Source organism: Petaurus breviceps, unplaced genomic scaffold (assembly GCF_028583685.1).
Source record: "Petaurus breviceps papuanus isolate PSGF00001 unplaced genomic scaffold, PetGlider_PUasm1.0 90849, whole genome shotgun sequence".
NCBI classification, from domain to species: Eukaryota; Metazoa; Chordata; class Mammalia; order Diprotodontia; family Petauridae; genus Petaurus; species Petaurus breviceps.
The window spans coordinates 11,571,946-11,589,994 of record NW_027187361.1 but is presented as its reverse complement, the minus strand read 5'-3'; the positions used below and the strand labels follow the sequence as shown (position 1 = coordinate 11,589,994).

General features: G+C 36.5%; 1 protein-coding gene across 2 annotated transcripts in view; it reads left to right on the top strand.

The window, feature by feature from the left end:
- The window catches only part of LOC138149678 (arylsulfatase F-like), a 42,944-nt gene extending 29,241 nt beyond the window's left edge, over window positions 1–13,703 (top strand). For both annotated transcript variants that reach the window (XM_069072847.1, XM_069072845.1), the window contains 5 exons: window positions 865–1,001; window positions 3,007–3,141; window positions 8,741–8,903; window positions 12,580–12,701; window positions 13,303–13,703. In XM_069072847.1, coding sequence (XP_068928948.1) covers window positions 865–1,001; window positions 3,007–3,141; window positions 8,741–8,903; window positions 12,580–12,701; window positions 13,303–13,664 — 919 coding nt within the window. In that variant the 3' untranslated portion in view covers window positions 13,665–13,703. The remainder of the gene's footprint in view (window positions 1–864; window positions 1,002–3,006; window positions 3,142–8,740; window positions 8,904–12,579; window positions 12,702–13,302) is intronic.
- Window positions 13,704–18,049: the final 4,346 nt, after the last annotated feature.

Below are 18,049 nucleotides of genomic sequence, written 5' to 3'. Positions count from 1 at the left end.
GTGAATTTGAGTGTAAACTACATTTGTTATATTGATTATGATCTCATCAAAACCAGTTTCATGGAAGAAAAACCAAACCAAACCTTATAGGCTACTACATCTTTACAACAACACTTTTATCCCAACCCTTTCAAAAATCCCAAAGTACAATCATCGCAGAAAGGTCTAGTAGTTTGGTAGTTTCTAGGACAGATTAATGGAGGAATTGAGGACACATTCTTTGATAACAACTTTTCTATATTTTGATGAGTTATTATTTTAGAGAAAGAAGTTGGGATAGTGGGGAGAAGGGTGAAGCAGCCTGCCTTTGGGAGACTGCCCATATTATTCCTCCAAAGGGAGAAGGAAGAATCAATAGGAATGTTCCCCACACCCAGTCTGTAAGGTGTGCCAACACCATTCTAGGTATGTCTGTACTCCTAAGAGTTGTTGTGAGACTCAATTAAGATAATATATGCAAATCACTTTGTGAAGTTTAAAGTTTCTTAACATCATCATCATCATCATCACCATCATCATGCTGCAGTAGTGAAAAGAACAATTTGTAAAGATATTTTTTATTAATGGATGTCTGTAAAATTTAAAGAGAGTCATTTTTATAAGTTTTCTAGGTTTCTATGGAATAAATGGTGATCAATAGTCCTTTCCCTTTTATTTTTTACATAGGACTTCATCATAGTTATGTTGGGAGGGCACCAAGAAGAATCTAATACATGTAAAGAAAAAGGGAAGTTTTATATTATCAGAATATCTTATATTATCATAATTTCATAACATATAATAGCACTATATTATTCTAAGTGAGTAGTTAAACTGTTTTTGTTTAAATCTCATGCAAAACTCCATTTGTTTCTTTCTTTTTAGAAACAAAGATAAACCTTTCCTCCTATTTTATAGTCTTTTACATGTCCATATACCTCTTCCTATAACAAATGAGTTTGTTGGAAGTAGCAAAAATAGCTTTTATGGAGACTTTGTACAAGAGATGGACTTTCTAGTAGGTAAGTGAAAGAACCTATTTATATTATTCAATATGTAGATGTCTGAGACATAATTATGAAGTTTCCCTTCAACAATTAAATTGCTTTTTGCACATTGTTGCTTTGGAAAGACCTTCCTTCCCTTTTGTTCCCTTTTCCCCAGCATCTTTCTCTTCTTTTCCCTTTTGTTCACATTAGGGAGACACTGAGCAACCTTCGGAGGATTTGGGAGTGTTTGCTGTAATTATAGGGAATCCATAATAGCAAGAGACACTTTGCCTCTCACATGGCTGCCCTGATTCTTGGGTTGTATTGATAGAGGAAAAGAGAAGACATGCATTGTTCCACTGTCACTGGCTGGTAGAGCTATCAATTAGCATGAGGGGAGCATGAAATGTAATGAAGTAATGAAAATTTAATTAACTGGCCTGAAAGTGATTAAAAATTCATTCAAACAATTATACTTATGGAAAGAGGTCTTCATTAGTGTGCTTTTGCTTCCCATAGCCAAATCTTTCCATATCATTTTTCTGTCTTAAGTTGCTGAAGGCTTCCTTTTTCTTTTTCTTCTTTTTTGAACAGTACCAGGATTGGGGATCACCCTTTGTTCTTAATGTTTCCTTATACCCTCACTTGTCAAAATGAATTTTCCTGTTTCTCATTCCCTATATATTAGAAACTCTTCTATCTGTCTGTCTGTCTGTCTGTCTGTCTGTCTGTATCTATCTATCTATCTATCTATCTATCTATCTATCTGTCTGTCTGTCTGTCTGTCTGTCTGTCTGTCTGTATCTATCTATCATCTATCTATCTATCTACCTATCTATCTATCTATCTATCTATCTATCTATCTATCTATCTATCTATCTACCTATAATCTATCTCTTGGTATGTTATGCTAAACGTTTAACAACTGGTTTAAAATATATGCACAATTATCTTTCACCAATTTATGGATTTATTGGCAAATAAAATTAGAAGATAAGAATCATGTAGATAGTTTAATTTAAAATCAGGAAGACATGGGTTCAAATCCTGTCTCTGATACATTCAGGCTCTGTGATCTTGGGTAAGTTATTGAATGTCTCAGTTACTTAATGTCCTAGGTAGCACTAAGATTGTAAATCACAAAGTGATTAATCTGGTTTATTGGCAGGAGGGGTTTCCTAACTAGGATTTCCCTAAATGAATACAAGCATAAATCTGTCAAAAAAAAACCCTCTGTAAAATAGAATTTGTACTGTGAAAGGAAAGAAATAATCTAAGCATAATGGATTTTGGACAACTTGCTTGGGTGATGTCACTATGTCACTACTCCATATGAAGGATCCTTGGTAGCTGTTTCAGAATAATTGTGTTGACATTTTGGTTGCATTAGAGAGATTATGGAATATGTGAGGAGCGTTCTGTAACTCATTCTGGTGAGCTAACAACATGGAGTAGCTACCTTGGTTTAGGAAGCTGAGGGATTTGCAAATGTGTTAGATCTTTATGGAAGAATAATGGTATTTTATAGGATAACACGCATTCCCTGCATAATATTATCTTTACTTATATCAAATTGTGTATTGCATATCTGTATTTGTCTTATGGTAGTTTTTATAAAATGTGACTTGACAAGATCGAAATTAAGTTAATTTTCTGTCACTTGAAAATTGAGATGGCTTTTGCAAAGCATTTTCCTTTGTAGAAATGTTGGTCATTCATATGGTAATCAATCAATCAACCAATATTTATTCAGCATCTACTATGTGTCAGCACTTTACTTAGTGTGGGGGATACAAAAAGGGACAAAAGCAAGCCCCCTACCCTCAAAGTTCTCACAATCTAATGGAGTAGACAACATACAACAAATGTGTTCAAAGTGAACTATACACGAGATAAATAGGACAGAATTTTAAAAAAGAAGATACTCATATACATGATTCTTTTTATGTTTTTATAAAACTTTAGATAATTACAAAAATATTAAGAACTTTACAATCTTGATATCACCAATCGCATTTGCATTTTTTTCCCTTTGAAGGCAAAATTCTTGATGCCATTGATGAAAATGGTTTGAAAAATAACACAATTGTTCACTTCACCTCGGACCATGGAGGGCACCTGGAAGTCATGAGAGGAAGGCTTCATATAGGAGGCTACAATGGAATATATAAAGGTAAGATGAGTGAAGAATGTTGAGGAATTGCTTTAGGCCTAATCCCTTTGATGCTATGTGCTACTTGGTCAAAATCATAAGCAGATATTAAAGCAAGGTGATCCAAATCAATTAATGGAAAAATGTTTACTTGTAGAATTCTGGATGGGTTGGTTATGAAGAAGTTTTTTTTTAACCTGCTCTTATGGATGCATAAAGGACAGGCATATGCTTATCTAGAAAAGAGATATTTTGGAGGGGGATGTAGACATTTCATTCTCATACTTTAGGAAATGGTGAAGGTAAAGAGGAAGCAGGATCAGGCAATGGGAAAAAGGCAAAAACAGTGAAAGGAATGAGTAGAGATGACATCTGCAGATGCCTGTAATGATTAGGTGTAATACTTGACCTAGTTTCTAGTGATAATAGGAAAATCAGAGCCCTGGAAAGGGCACATTGAAGAAGAGATAGAAAATGTCTGATTTGGTTTTAACTTCTGGAGTCATGCATCCTGGAGAGCATGTTGGTGTTACTGTTGTTCTACTGGTTGTATTTTGAGGTAAAAACCCTTGATGTCTGATGCCAATGGCTTGGAAATAACACAAACATCCACCCCTTCCTCCCCTATCACTATGCTATTAGCATATTAAAATTATGTATATATATATATATGACAAAAATAACAACATTTGGTCTGAATCTTTAGCCATAGCTCCACCTGTGAGCTGCAGATTCCTAGGGTCACACACCTTAATTATACCAGTTTGAGATAATATATCAAAACGAAAAAATCCATTAAAGGTCCTGAGATTTACTGACTCTGTGATATCTATAGCAGCTCACTCAAAAAAAAATTCTTAGCATCTCTAAGGTCAGAGATTCAGTCTATATAGTTATTATGGGCCTTCTATCTCTTCTGGGACTGAAACTAGTGGGGGCATGTCTTTTAATTTGGTTAGATTTGGGTTACTGTGGGGATGTAAGGCAGGTGGAGACACTAGCACACAGGAAGGCTTCTAGCTACAGGTTCACTCTTGACCTGGTCAGCCAGGAAAGACAGGAAAAGAGCTCCAGAGGGGCTAACAATCTTACTTTATTCTAGTCTAGCCTTCTCACAAGAAGATTTGGTGATAATGGGAGCATCAACTCCCACAGCATTCCCTATTCACCCTTCTTGCAGGTGCCAATAAGAAGGGGGGAAGCAATTACCCCTTCATCTCCACTTTGTCAATTGAAACAGACAAATTTTATGTGCTTCCTTCAATGCCCTCAAGCCTCAGTGGGGGCTAGTTGATGCAAAGACAGATTGCCCCCAAGGCTTGATGGGGGCCAATCAAGGCAAACAACATTCCAGCTTGTGTATTCAACCCTAAGGGTTCCCCACACACTGTCCAGCGCCCATCTTCTTTATAAGGTAACAGATAAGAAGCCAGCAATAGCCTCACAAATTTACATTACCTCATCATTAAATGTCACTGCACAGTCACAGAGGACATTTGCCATTTAAGCACACACTTATATTATTTGTCATTATATAACTCTGTGCAAACATGATTTAGATGTTTGAATCATGGTCATGAGAATGCCTATCTAACACCTGGGAACACAAGATTGTTATGGATATGAATCTTGGGAACTGAAGTATAAGAAAGAATAACAAACTCCATCATACACACCCTAAAAGCCACTTTACTTACAGGGAATAATCACACTCAGGGAATAATTTCCCTTTTTCAATCCTTTAGACACAATTCTGGAAGCTTTTTTCAGATAATAAGAATCCCCTGTTCAAAGACCTTTAATTAGCTGACTGCCAATTTAAATCTGAATTCATTTTTTGGTATTCAAGCATCTTCATGTTATGGCTCCAGCATAACCCTATCTCCCTCCACGGCTTCCAATTTACCTATATTATGTTTGAGCTACACTGGATTATCATCTATTTCAAATGACCTTGAGGCATTTCCCATCTCTTCACCTTTATATATTATTCCCTCTACTCTATCTGCCTTTTAAAGTCTTATTTTTCTCTGAAAGCCTTACTCAAATTCTGCTTCCTTCCCTCACTCCTGATTGTTTTTCATAGGATATGATCTATCCTTTGAAATCCACTAAAATTTTATACCAATCTATAGTTTTTATTATATTGTGCCTTGCATCATAGTTATTTGAGTAGTTGTCTTATCCTCTTGCAAGTCAATTTAGTTAAATAAAGATTTATTAAGTCTCCTATGGTGGCAGCTAGATGGAGCAGTGAATATAGAGCACTGGCCCTGAAGTCAGGAGGACCTGAGTTTAAATTCAGTGTCAGACACTTGACATTTAACTAGCCGTGTTGACCTTGGGCAAGTCATTTACCCCCAATTATTTTGCCTTCCTCCTCCAAAATTTTTTTAAAAGAATCTCCTATGAAAGAGGCAGGCACTCTCCCAAGTTTATAAGAAAAAAGACAAAAAAAACATGCATTTTTTTTTCTCATCTCAAGCAGTTTTCAATATAATGGGGAATGTGCAGGAATAAAATATACAGGTTTATAATACATTAGACAATTAAATCCATGGAGAATTCAGAATAGCTTGAGATTTCTAGGAAGGAGGGATACTTAAAGGTCCTTGAAATCCAGGATCAAGTCTTATTCTCCTTTGCAGTGACTTCAGCATGAACACCAAACTGTATGTCATTAAATTGAATAGAAGGAATTTTTGAATTGAGGTTAATCAAAAAATCAGTAGGCATGTCATAAGAGATTTTGATGTGCCAAGAACAAGACATACCTGCCTTCTGGGGGTGGCTAGGTGGAACAGTGAATAGAGTACTGGCCCTGGAGTCTGGAGGACCTGAGTTCAAATCCAGCCTCCGACATTTAACATTTACTGGCCTTGTGACTTTGGTCAAGTAACTTAACCCCAAATGCTCTGACCTCCCTGTTCAAAAAAAAGAATAAAAAATTCTGAAAGTACCTACCTTCAAAAAAAATTTACTTTATAATGGAAGAATTAGCAGGAAAACAAAGAAATATGTGCTATGTACAAAATGAATACCAAATGTTTATAGGAGTGAGTCCATTTAGTAACAAAGAAGATGGGGATGAAGAAATGTTGAGGAATCACCAGACGTGATGAGGAATAAATGGATGGGTCTTAGAGTTTAGTGGACTTCACTCGAACAGTCTTCAATTTAAAGAAAGGCATTTATTAGGGTGACACACCCAAGCTGTCCGTGTTTCCATGTCGGAGAAACAGAGCACAGGGGACAGGCCCTAATCCCCTAAGGCCTGCAGAGCAACCGACCAGGTCAAAGATCTGGTTTAAATACAATTTTATGGAATGGAGAAGGGAAACAGGGGAAGGGAGGAGGGGATATCAGGGATATCAGGTAGACTAGAGGTGTCTAGAAAAAGCAAGAAGCATAGGAAAGGGGGAAAGGAGTAGCTGCAGGATTTCATATAGTCCATACAGATAAGCAAAGAGAGCAGGAAAGAGGAGGGGAAGAGGTGTTCTGGAGTGTCAGGCTAACTGGGGTGCTTTGTGAAAAGATACACATAAGTCTATGGTTGGGGGCTTCAATGGTGTGTCTTCTTTGATAACTTTTCTGACTGATCACATCCTGCATCTTATCTCCTATCTCATGTTCTACATCGTGCTTACTCCATCTGCCTGGAGTACTTGTGTCTGCTTCACCACATCATTGAGAAGGTGGAACTTGATCTGAGGCTTGAAGTAAACCAGGGATTTCAAGAGATTAAAGTGAGGAGGGAACGTTCTCTACATCTGGGGGACAGCCAATGTGAAGGCAAACAATAAGAAATCGAGTTATGTGTATACAAAACAGTAAAGGGTACCATGTGACTGAATAACAGAGTTAAGGGAGGGTAGTAATGTACAAGAAGAATGAAAAGGTAGAAAGAGGTCAGGTTATGAAAAGCATCATATGTGAAAATGAAAAGTTTCCATTTGATCCTGGAGACAACAAGGAGCCCCTGGAGTTTAGTGAATAGACCTCCCCTTTATGAAAATAAATTGGTAGCACTGTGGAATATGGATTGGAATGGAGCGTGTTTTGAAGGAGAATACATAATACATTGCAATATGGCAATATTGCAAATGGGATGTGATATAGGTCAGAAGTAGGGTGTTAGCTGTGTGATTGGAGAGGAAAAGGTGAGAAAGGCTCTGCAGGCAAGAAGTAACGTACGTGGAGAAATTGGATATGAGCAGACAGGGATGATACCGAGACATCCAACTTGTGTGCCTGGGAGGATGGTGGTGCCCTCAGTGATATTAAAGAAGTTCAGAAGAGTGATGGGTTTTGGAGGGGAAATACTGAATAATGAAACACATATAATTATCTATTAGATTGTTCAGTTTGAGATACTTCTGGATCATTCAGTGCTGGACAATAAATAACCAATTGCTAACGTGGGATATGGGACAGGAGAAAGATTAGAAACAGATATATAAATATGTTATAACAGTTGAGATAAAATTGCAAATGTGATTTTCATGGGGAATGAAAGAGCTTGCAGCGGTGAACTGTGTTCTAGATTTCAATATGAGTCATTTATTTCCTCCAACATCCAGGTGGGAACATTGTATGTAAGTTTTTTCTTCCTTAGGTGGATTCAGATTAGCACAACACAAACCTTTTTAGTTGTCTCACATGGTACCTAACTTTGATTTACAAAAGCATGCTTCTGATCCCTAGGATGATGGTATTGAAACATTAGTTTTTTGTGTTTTTTTTTTGTTTTGGTATTCAGGTAGTGTCTAATGTTTTCTTTAGTTAACAGGTGTTTGATAAATATATGCTTTCTGCTTTCTAACATGCCTCTTCTCTACTAACAGAAAAACTCAAAGCTCATGCCTGACTAATACCAGAGATGGGTAACCTACAGTTTAAATATCCCAAATATGAAAGAAAATAAATTTCCTTCCTGAACTATAGATCTGACCATGTCACACACCTTTGCCCTAAATAAACTCCCCATTTCCTCTAAGAACAATAATGAAATTTTCTGGTTTCCAAAGACCTTTATGACCTACCTTTTCCCTGTTTTTTTCCAGGGTTTTTACACTTTACTTACCTTCAAATACTCTACAATTTTGCAACTCTCTTCTTGCTGTTGCTTGCCCAAGATTCTTCATCAGTTTACTCCATTCCCTTTCCCTGTGTGTACCCTTTGCCTGGAACATTCTCCCTCTTTACCTTCACCAAATGGCTTCCTTTAAGACTCAAATCTTGCCTTCTGCAGGAAGCCTTTTCTGGTCTTCCCTCACCGCTAGTGACTTCTCTCTGACATTACTTCCAATCTAATCTGTATCTATCTTGTTTGTACAACATTGTTTACATATCTCCCCAAATGAAATGTGAGCTCCTTGAAAACATGGACTGTTTTTGCTTTTTTTAATATTCCCAACACTTAGTCCAGGGCTAGACATATAGTAAGTATTAATTAAATGCTTGTTAACTGACTGATATTTGGAGACACACAAACCTACATCTATGTATGTATGTATGCATATATCTTAAAAGTCTTAATACTACTCAAGCTTTATAAGCCTTCTCTCTGCTAAGAATATTTTAGGTAGATATGGTGATTTACTGTTTTTTTTTAATATAGGTGGAAAAGGAATGGCAGGCTGGGAAGGTGGAATCCGAGTCCCAGGGATTGTGAGGTGGCCAGGAATATTGCCGGCTGGAAAAGTTATTGAGGAACCTACAAGTTTGATGGATATTTACCCAACTCTAACTGCACTAGTAGGAGCAACTTTACCCCAGGATCGGTAAGAAAATAAAAATATCTGAGGACTCATCATCTTTACTTTCTTATAAAAGGAAAAAGAAATTTGAAAGTTCAATTGTCTTCTCAAAGCTTTTCTTGCTAAATAGTTTTCCCTTGGTACATGGCTGTATCCTTTGATTGCAAAGTCAAACAAGAAATATCTGATTCCACCAATGCAGGGCAACTTTGAAGAAATAGATCTTGACTGAGTAATCATGCTTTTGTGAATTGTTGTGAAGATGAGAAATTATAGAATGGATGAACGTAGAAGATGAGATTATGTCTTCTCTATATAACGATTTTTTTTTTTTTTGTGGAGGAAGGCAAGGTAATTGGGGTTAAGTGACTTGCCCATGTCACATGGTTAGTAAGTGTTTAAGTGTCTGAGGCCAAATTTGAACTCAGGTCCTCCTCACTCCAGGTCTGTTGCTCTATTCACTGTTCTACCTAGCCACCCCAATAATTATTTTTACAGTTTCCAATGTTCAAGATTCAATGTCATCATAAAATAAGAAAGGGGGTGGTATTAATAACCAACAACTAGTGGTTCTTCAAGTTCACTGAAGCTGATTCTCTATATCACATCAGGAACTATCTTATGATACTTTTATTTCCAAATAAAAAGCAAATTTATAAACATATCTTTTATCCACAATTTTTGAATAGAATCCACATGAAGGAAGATGTAGTGCTTGTTTTTTGCTTATTTATTTTACTTATATCTAGAAGGTTATATTGCTGGGGAAATATTAAATTGGTTGTGTGTTTTTTAAATAGAATCATCATTCAATATGTTCTGTCTATTATATTACATTAAATTATAATTGGTTTAATAAAATAATTGATACATCTTTTAATTAAAAAATAAATGGAATTCTCTAGTTCACTAAATAGGTCCATTGTTCTAGGAACTAAGGTTTAGTATTTTTAAAAATCTTTTTTATGGTAAATTGCATTATCCCAGAAAAATCACAAATGTGTAATCTTTCTATTTGTTCAACCTATTGATTTCAAAATAAACTGTGACAAGTAGAAATTACTTTAATGGAACCGGAGATTATGATGTGAGAACATTAGTCTGAGGAAAATAGTCTCATTGTCTGAGCTAGGATAAATCAGAGTAAACTACCAGGTTGCTATTGTTGTGTGTGTTTGTTGTCCTTTAAAATTCTCATTAAATTTTTAGAAATTTACTCTTTTAAAAATATTACTTTCTTCTCTATTTCAGCATTAATTTCAAGAAACAGAATGTCTTAATTTTTTAGAATTTTTTTCAAGTGCCAAAGTACATTTGAAATAAAAATTTCTTTCTCAAGGGAATTTACAGAGGAATGATTCAAGTTTTACAATAATACCAGGATAATTTGTTGCACTAAATGTCTGACATTTCAAATCTTTGAGAAATACAGGTTTTTGCACATGATGGATGGTGTTCAAAAGTGGATTTTCATGGTATTTTTTCTTTCTCTTTTAAAAAATCTAGTTCAATTCCAAATGATTCCCTTCTCCCATCTCTCCCTCATCCATTGAGAAGGCAAGAAATATAGAGATTTTTTTAAATACATGTTTACATGATTGATAAACTCAGTTTGTAGTTAACATCCTGCAATGTCTGAGGGCTGCATTTCAGATCAAAAATTATTTTATCTTTTCTGAAACCTTAAATATTCCAAATAAAATCCTGGTTTTCTTCTACTATGTTTGGGTCCTATTAGGAATAATGTATAAGGGAACGCAATCAAATCCAAATTGGATAAAAATTCTTTCAGAAAATTAGATCAAACAGATCATGACTGTGAAACTGCTCTTTCTGAAGATTTTAGAGACACAGCTCTAAATGATAATGCTGCTACAAATATCCAATGATCCCACTGGTTATATAGTGCCTCATATTCACCTCTGAAAGTTTTATCAATATATTGGTAATTTGTGTTCCTAAGGATTGAGAGGAAAGAATATAGACTTTGGGAATGCAGCAGCATACACCCCAGCATCCCCAGGGTGGCTGCCAACACAGGTTCTTAGATCTGCTTTTCTAAAGGAAAGCAACTCAAAATGGGTTAACAATTTTGCTTTAATCAATCAAACATATCATTTAACTAGTTCAGGGGAAAAAGTCAGCACCCTGAACTTCAGAGTATACCGGCAGAAGTTACAAGCAAAAGTTACAAGAAGAGAAACATTTCAAGCAGACATGCCTCCAACTGTCTGACCATTACATATATCCATACTTAGTCACAGTTAGCAGAGAGGGAAGCATCAACATCTGGGTTTTCAAAGCCAGGGGGCTCTCAATGGTTGCCCAGAGTCTGCATGGTCAAATCCCACACAACAATTCTCAAAGTGAGCCCCAAAACAAAGTCTCACATCAGGGTTTATATAGCCTTCCCCTGGCTAAGAGAATGTAACAACTCTCTTGAGACACTGTTCAATCACAAAGCATCTCCTGCAAAAAAAGCCTCCTGCCACAGGCTCCAGGTGCACTTAAGGCTATCAAAGGGCCTAGGGGCAGGGAAGATCTTCACATTACAGGGTTTAAAGAGACATAGGTCTAAACCTTAAAACTCCAGTGGCACCAATCTTTCTTTGAAGACCAGTTTTTATGTTCAATGTGTGGCTTCCATCATCGTTCTAGATAGTAGCACATTTATTATGATTTAAAGACTGAACATGACAAAGATGTAACAGAGAAGAACAAGTAGCAAATTGTTAAATTAGATTTCTGTATATGCTTATATTAGGGGTTGAGGCAGGAAAAATCCATAGCTTTGTCTCTTGTACTTTTTTCTCTATGTACTTAATCTAATTCTGGTCTGTACTGCGTTTATTTGCATGTATTGTATTTACTAGCTTTAACTCCATTATTAGATTATAAAGCTATCAAGGGTCAGTCTTTCTTTGTCTTTGTATTGCCCATAGTCCCCTGTTAAAGTCATATGTTGATGAACATTTGACTTGGAGACCACCCATGGTTCTTTAATTCTACTGTATTCTATCACAAGCTCTAAAAGACTGCTTCACTTTGAGTATAGAGTTAGTGATGCCTGTGGTCCAAGGGTCAGTCTTAGATAAATTTGAAAATGACTCATCACCAGAAAGTTGCTTACCAGGTGGTATTCTTTTTGGTGCAGAGGTGTACTATGAATGCATAGCCTATTATAGTGTTTATGTAGAGTTTGCTACATATATTGATTGGAACAAATAGTGACCTTTATGAAATCATGAATATTTTGATTCTATAAGGACCTCCCCCACCCCCATGGCAAGAATCAAATAGTGGGCACTATATAAATGTTAACTGAATAAAAAATAATCACTTGGTTTAGGATTCTGTGCTGTTTCAATCTTAGGCATTAGAATATATGAGAGTTTTGCTTATGAATAAATTGGGATTTACTAATATCCACTGAGTTAATTAATGCAGAAGGTCTCCCTTAAAGCAATACTAACAGAAATTTAATTAATCCATGGGTTAACTTTCTTTGCTGTAGTTATTACCCAGTATTTGTCTTTAAAACTCAAATATATATTTGGAGGTTTCTATAATTTGTGTTTTTTATGTCTGAATTTGTTTTGCCTTCTCCAATAGTTAGTAATCCCTTGAGGAATGGAATTATTTTCTTTATAACACTTTGATATTTCCAAGATTGTTAAACGAGTTCTTTTTATTACCTCAGAGTGATTGATGGACGAGATCTAATGCCCTTGTTGAAGGGAGAAGTTCAACACTCAGAGCATGAATTCTTGTACCACTACTGTGGCCCATTTTTACATGCTGTACGGTGGCACCCAAGGAACAGTGAGTATAAAATATTCACATAGTGGGAATTGGGCTAAAGTAGTATCAGAATTCTACTCCTAGTCCCTGATGTTGACCTTGAGGATGTTACTTATCCTCTTTGGGGCAGTTTTTTAAATTTATTTTTCTCTTCAGATAAAGAAAGGGATTAGATTGGTTGATCTCTAAAATCCTGACCAGTTTGAACATTGTACAGTATTACCTGATGCAATGCAACAGTAAAACATGTGATAATTCCTTTCTAATCTTCACACCTTCCTGAAAGTCACTATAATTAGTCCAAGATGTAGGGAATATTTTAAAATAATATTTATTTTGAGGAATGGATTGAATCAATGCTATCTTATGAGAAAATGAGAAGAAAAATGATTTGTAGTTTTCTATCAAAGGTTTATTACCACAGAGAATGAAGTAACAAGGTGACTTCTTAAAAGTAAGGAGATGATTATTTTATCTACTTTTGGAAAGGAGATACATGAAAAAGTTGTTGTAATATAGACAAAGGACTAGCAGTGTCATACCTGGGGAAAAGGGAATGTCTTTTTTTTTAGACTTGGTTTCTCTATGAGAATATATGTTTTTTTTTTCCCTTAATGTTTAGGTGATGCTGTTTGGAAGGTCCATTATGTGACACCCATTTTCCAACCCAAAGGAGCAATAGGTTGCTATAATACAGGATTTTGCCAATGTGTAGGGGAAAATGTTACACACCATGATCCACCTTTGTTGTTTGAACTCTCAAAGGATCCTTCAGAATCTAAGCCCCTTTCTCCAGACAATGAACCTTCCTATGATGCAGTGATTAAGACAGTAAAAAAATCAGTGAAGAAGCATCAAAAGACACTCACTCCTGTCCCAGAGCAACTTACTTTGTATAACGAGGATCACATATGGCTGAAGCCATGCTGTGGTGTTTTCCCATTCTGTCTGTGTGATAAGGAAGCTGGAAATTTTACCTTGTAATTATATTTAAAAATATAATAAGATGCTTCCCATTAAAAACTGTTTCTTTTCATTTTTGTAATGACTAATGATTAGACTACCACTAAATTTACAGCTTTGTCAACAACTTTAATATTCAGGAGAATCATGATACAATGGACAGCGTGCCCAATTTGGATTTAGAGACCTTCTGGGTTCCCATTTCAGGGCTGCCATTAACTACGTGTATGGTCATGTGTCTTAGCCTCTCTGCGCCTCAATTTCTATATCTATTAAATTAGCAAGTTAAACTACATGTCTTTCAGGACACTTCTAGATTGAAATAAATGATCTCATAATCATGTGACTTTCTGTGCACTCACTGACCCTTTTGTATCCAACTAGCAAATGGCTGTTAGACCTTACATTTTGCTTTCTCAAAAATGTGTTGAATTTAAAGGGTCAAAGAATTTCTAGTTGTTGTTGTTTTGTTTGTGTGTGTTTCCTCTGCAAATTACTCATCCATCCAGAGCTGTAGATAGTTTTAAGATGACTGAGAATAAAAGCAAATAAGAGAGCATCCATTAATAAGCAAGATACCACCATGATTAAAACAAATTTTTGAAAGTAATCAAAGAAAATCAACCCTAGCGCCAAGTCCTCTTCCAAATGTCTGAGAGCGCCACCTACCCGCAAAAATCATCTAACACACGCCGTGCAAAATTGGTCTTAGAGAAATACAACCATTCCAAAGCAATGTTAGGAGATAACAAAGTTGCTAACAAACTGGGATGCCAAAGGGTTCTTTGATACAACTATGTTTCTTTCATGAAGAGAGAGGTTGGCAGTTACACTGATATTAACTTGGGTAGCACAAATATTCATTTCTGAGCTTATTTTCAATTCATGTATACACCTTACTATGGACAAAGGGCCTTTTTTTTCAAGACAGGTGAGAGAGGGAAAGAGCTGTTGGTGTCTACTGAGAAGTAGAAAGAATGAAGTGTACAGACTGATTCATTTCTTCTTCTAATTCCTCTTTTAGGTTGTCACAATCAACTTTATTTAGTCATGAATGCTTTCTTTTATTTCTTCTCCAATATAGTTGTGTTAAAAGCAGGAGGAAACACCACCCTCCTTATTTAAAAGATGAAGAAATGAGAATCCAGATACACAAAGTTATTTCTTCAAAAACACACAATTAGTAAATGCAGAATTAGGAGTAGAACATAGGAGTTAGATATATACTCTTGAATCTAATGCTCAGTTGTTTAACAACACTATAATTTAGCAGCAAAAGCATAAATCTGAGTTTGGCATTTACTTTCATCTCTGCCATTAACTAGTGGCTGTTTTATCTTGCGCAAAGTAGTATAGGAAGATGCAGTGGGGTGTAGTTAAATGAGCAACAGCTCTCGAGCCTTAGCCTGTGACACTTACTGTCTGTGTGATTTTTCAGGAGTCATTAAATCTTCCTGGGTCTGTTTCCTCTTTCCTAAAATCTTTTTTTTAAAGCAATTGGGGTTAAGTAACTTGCTCAGGGTTACACGGCCAGTTATTATTTCTGGGTGTGGTGCTGAGTATCTGAGCCCGGATTTGATCCAGGTCATCCTGACACGGGAGCCAGTGCTCTTACTCGCTGAGCCACCTGGCTGCCCTTAAGCAATTGGGGTTAAGTAATTTGCTCAAGGTTACACGGCCAGGTGTTTCTGGGTGGGTGCTAAGTGTCTGAGCCCGGGATTCGATCTCCAGGTCTTCTTAACACTGGAGCCGGTACTCTTACTTGCTGTGCTACCTGGCCACCCCACCTCTTTCCTGAAATTAAGAGGTTGGCTTACATGGTCTCCGAGGTTCTTCCCTAGCTCTCAGAATACAATGATACTTTCAGAGCTCCAGTTCTCTCTTCTGTAAAATGAGGAGGTAAAATGAAAAGAAACATATTCTCTCTGTGTTCCCCTCCATGTATTTACTGAATACTTGCTTTTTATGCATATGAACAAAAAATTTTCATAATACTAAATCTCAAATCAGTAATTCCCCCATTATAAGTCATTAAAGTATTTTAAATTTTGCAATCTTTTCTCCCTGTTGTCTTCTATTTTTGCCTCTTAACTAAAAAATAAATCTGAAATTTCATTATTATAATTTTATCCTATCAATAAATAGGAGGTATAAAATGTTTTCTTCATTTAAGGCAAATTCTGAGAACTTCTGTTAATCATAGTGCTGTACAATTTATAGAACTAGACATGTTTCAACAAACTTTAATTTTATCATTAGAGGACAAATGGTACAGCATAGTGGAGGGGATCTGTTAAAGAATTAAAAGTTTGGTTTTTTTAAATCAGGTGCAAACATTTAAATTAAAATTCCAGGAAACAAAATTTTGCAAATGACCCTTCCCTGCCTTCACTGATTTCATGAAATGCTTTTGTGTACTCTAGTAGAATACCTGAGAACAATGGAGAGATGTCTCTGGTGTGGAGAAAAGAATGAAGGATTTAAAGTCAAAGGATTAAGTGCCGAAGTAGGAATCTTGGCATTGTGTCTAACTAACAATATGACACTGAACAAATCAATTCTCCTCTCTGATAACCAGGTTTTTCATTTTTAAATACAAAAGGTTTGGGAGAGAAGATAGCTAGATTTGTTTAAAATTCTGAAACATACGATTTGTAATTGATTCTCACCCATCACTAAGCAATGTTGTATATAGTAGGATGTTGGCTCATTACAAGGAAGAATTCCAATCAGCGTCTTCCCTCTTGACTGGTTGGTTACCTGACTCCCCAGGACATATGTGCTCCTGCTTTTGTATGCTATGAACAGGGCATATGAAGGCCTCAGAGTACACACGAAGAAGGGGGTGATACTGGGCCTTTTGAGAGCTTTACTTCCTCAGTTGACCTCTACCTATTCACTCCAACTCTATCTGGATTACTTTTCAAAGTTATTATACTTTCCCTCTCTCCAGTGCCCTGCAATTCAAATATGCATACAAAAACATATGTACACAAATGTGTATGTTTCTATGGTAGCAAGAATAACAGGAATTTTACAGGTCATGGACACTGAAGTCGAACATTTGCAAGTGATGGAAAGATGAAGATTATGACCATTGCTATATGTAAGCATAGGAATAGGCCAAGGGGGGTGAATAGATTGAAGAAATGAGAAGATATGATTTTTGATGGAATTTGGTATTTGATGGAATTCCAGGTCAGTGGTTTTTCCAATGAGATATTTCACATTGCCTTTTAGTTTTTCATTTGTTTGGATCTGTTTTATAGTATCTTGATTTCTCATAAAATCATTAGTTTCCAATTGCTCCAGTCTAATTTTGAAGGAATTTTTCTCTTCAGTAAGTTTTTGAAATTTTTTTCCATTTGGCAAATTCTACTTTTTAAGGCATTCTTCTCTTCATTAGCTTTTTGGGTCTCTTTTGCTATTTGAGTTATTCTACTTTTTAAGGTGTCATTTCCTTCAGTATTTTTTGGGTCACCTTTAGCAGGTTGTTGAGTTGGTTTTTATGATTTTTTTGAATCATTCTCATTTCTCTTCCCAAATTTTCCTCTTGATTGATTTTCTTGCTTGATTTTCAGAATCCTTCTTGAGCTCCGCAATAATTTTTAGTCAGATCACATTTTTTGGAAGCTTTTGATGTGGGATTTCTGACTGCATTGTCCTCCTCCAGTTCCATACTTTGATCCTTTTTGTCCCCCCCCCAAAAGGATTGTATGGTCTGATTGTGCTTCCTCTGTTTTCTCATCTTGCCAATTACTTGACTTTTGAGCTCTTTGCCATGATAGAACTTGGCTTACAGAATGGAGAATATTTTGTCCCAGATTGCTGGGTTTTTTTACAGCTGCTGGAGTGATTAGGAGGTTGCCCTCTCTACAGCCCCTCACAAGCTCTGGCACCTGGCCACACACCCCAGAACTACCACCCAGGACTGTGATCCAGATCCAAGCAGGTCAAAACAAGAGCAATTATTCTCTGAATGGTCTTTTGGTTCCCCTACAATCTGCTGGCCATGAGCTCTACAGACAGCAAAGTTGTAGCAGCTACAGCCACCATGTCTATGCCACTTCTTGCCCTGGGGGCAGGGACCAGACTGTGCCCTTCCTTCACCCTTCCAAAAGAGTTCCCCACTGACCTTTTATTTTCTCTTTGATGTTTATGGCTTGAGAAGGCTGGAAACCACAACAGCTGTTGCTGATTCACTCTCCTGAAGTCTGCTCCAGGTGGTCTGGGCTGCTATGAGCCAGAACCCTGGCTCACAGGGGATTGTTTTCAGCTCCCAGTGTTCTGTGATAGACCTTTCCTGTCAGCCTTCCAGGCTGCCTTCAGTGGGAAATTTGTTTCTCTCTGTTACTTTGTGGGCTCTGTAGCTCTAAATTTTGTTTAGAGTCATTTTTTTTTCACAA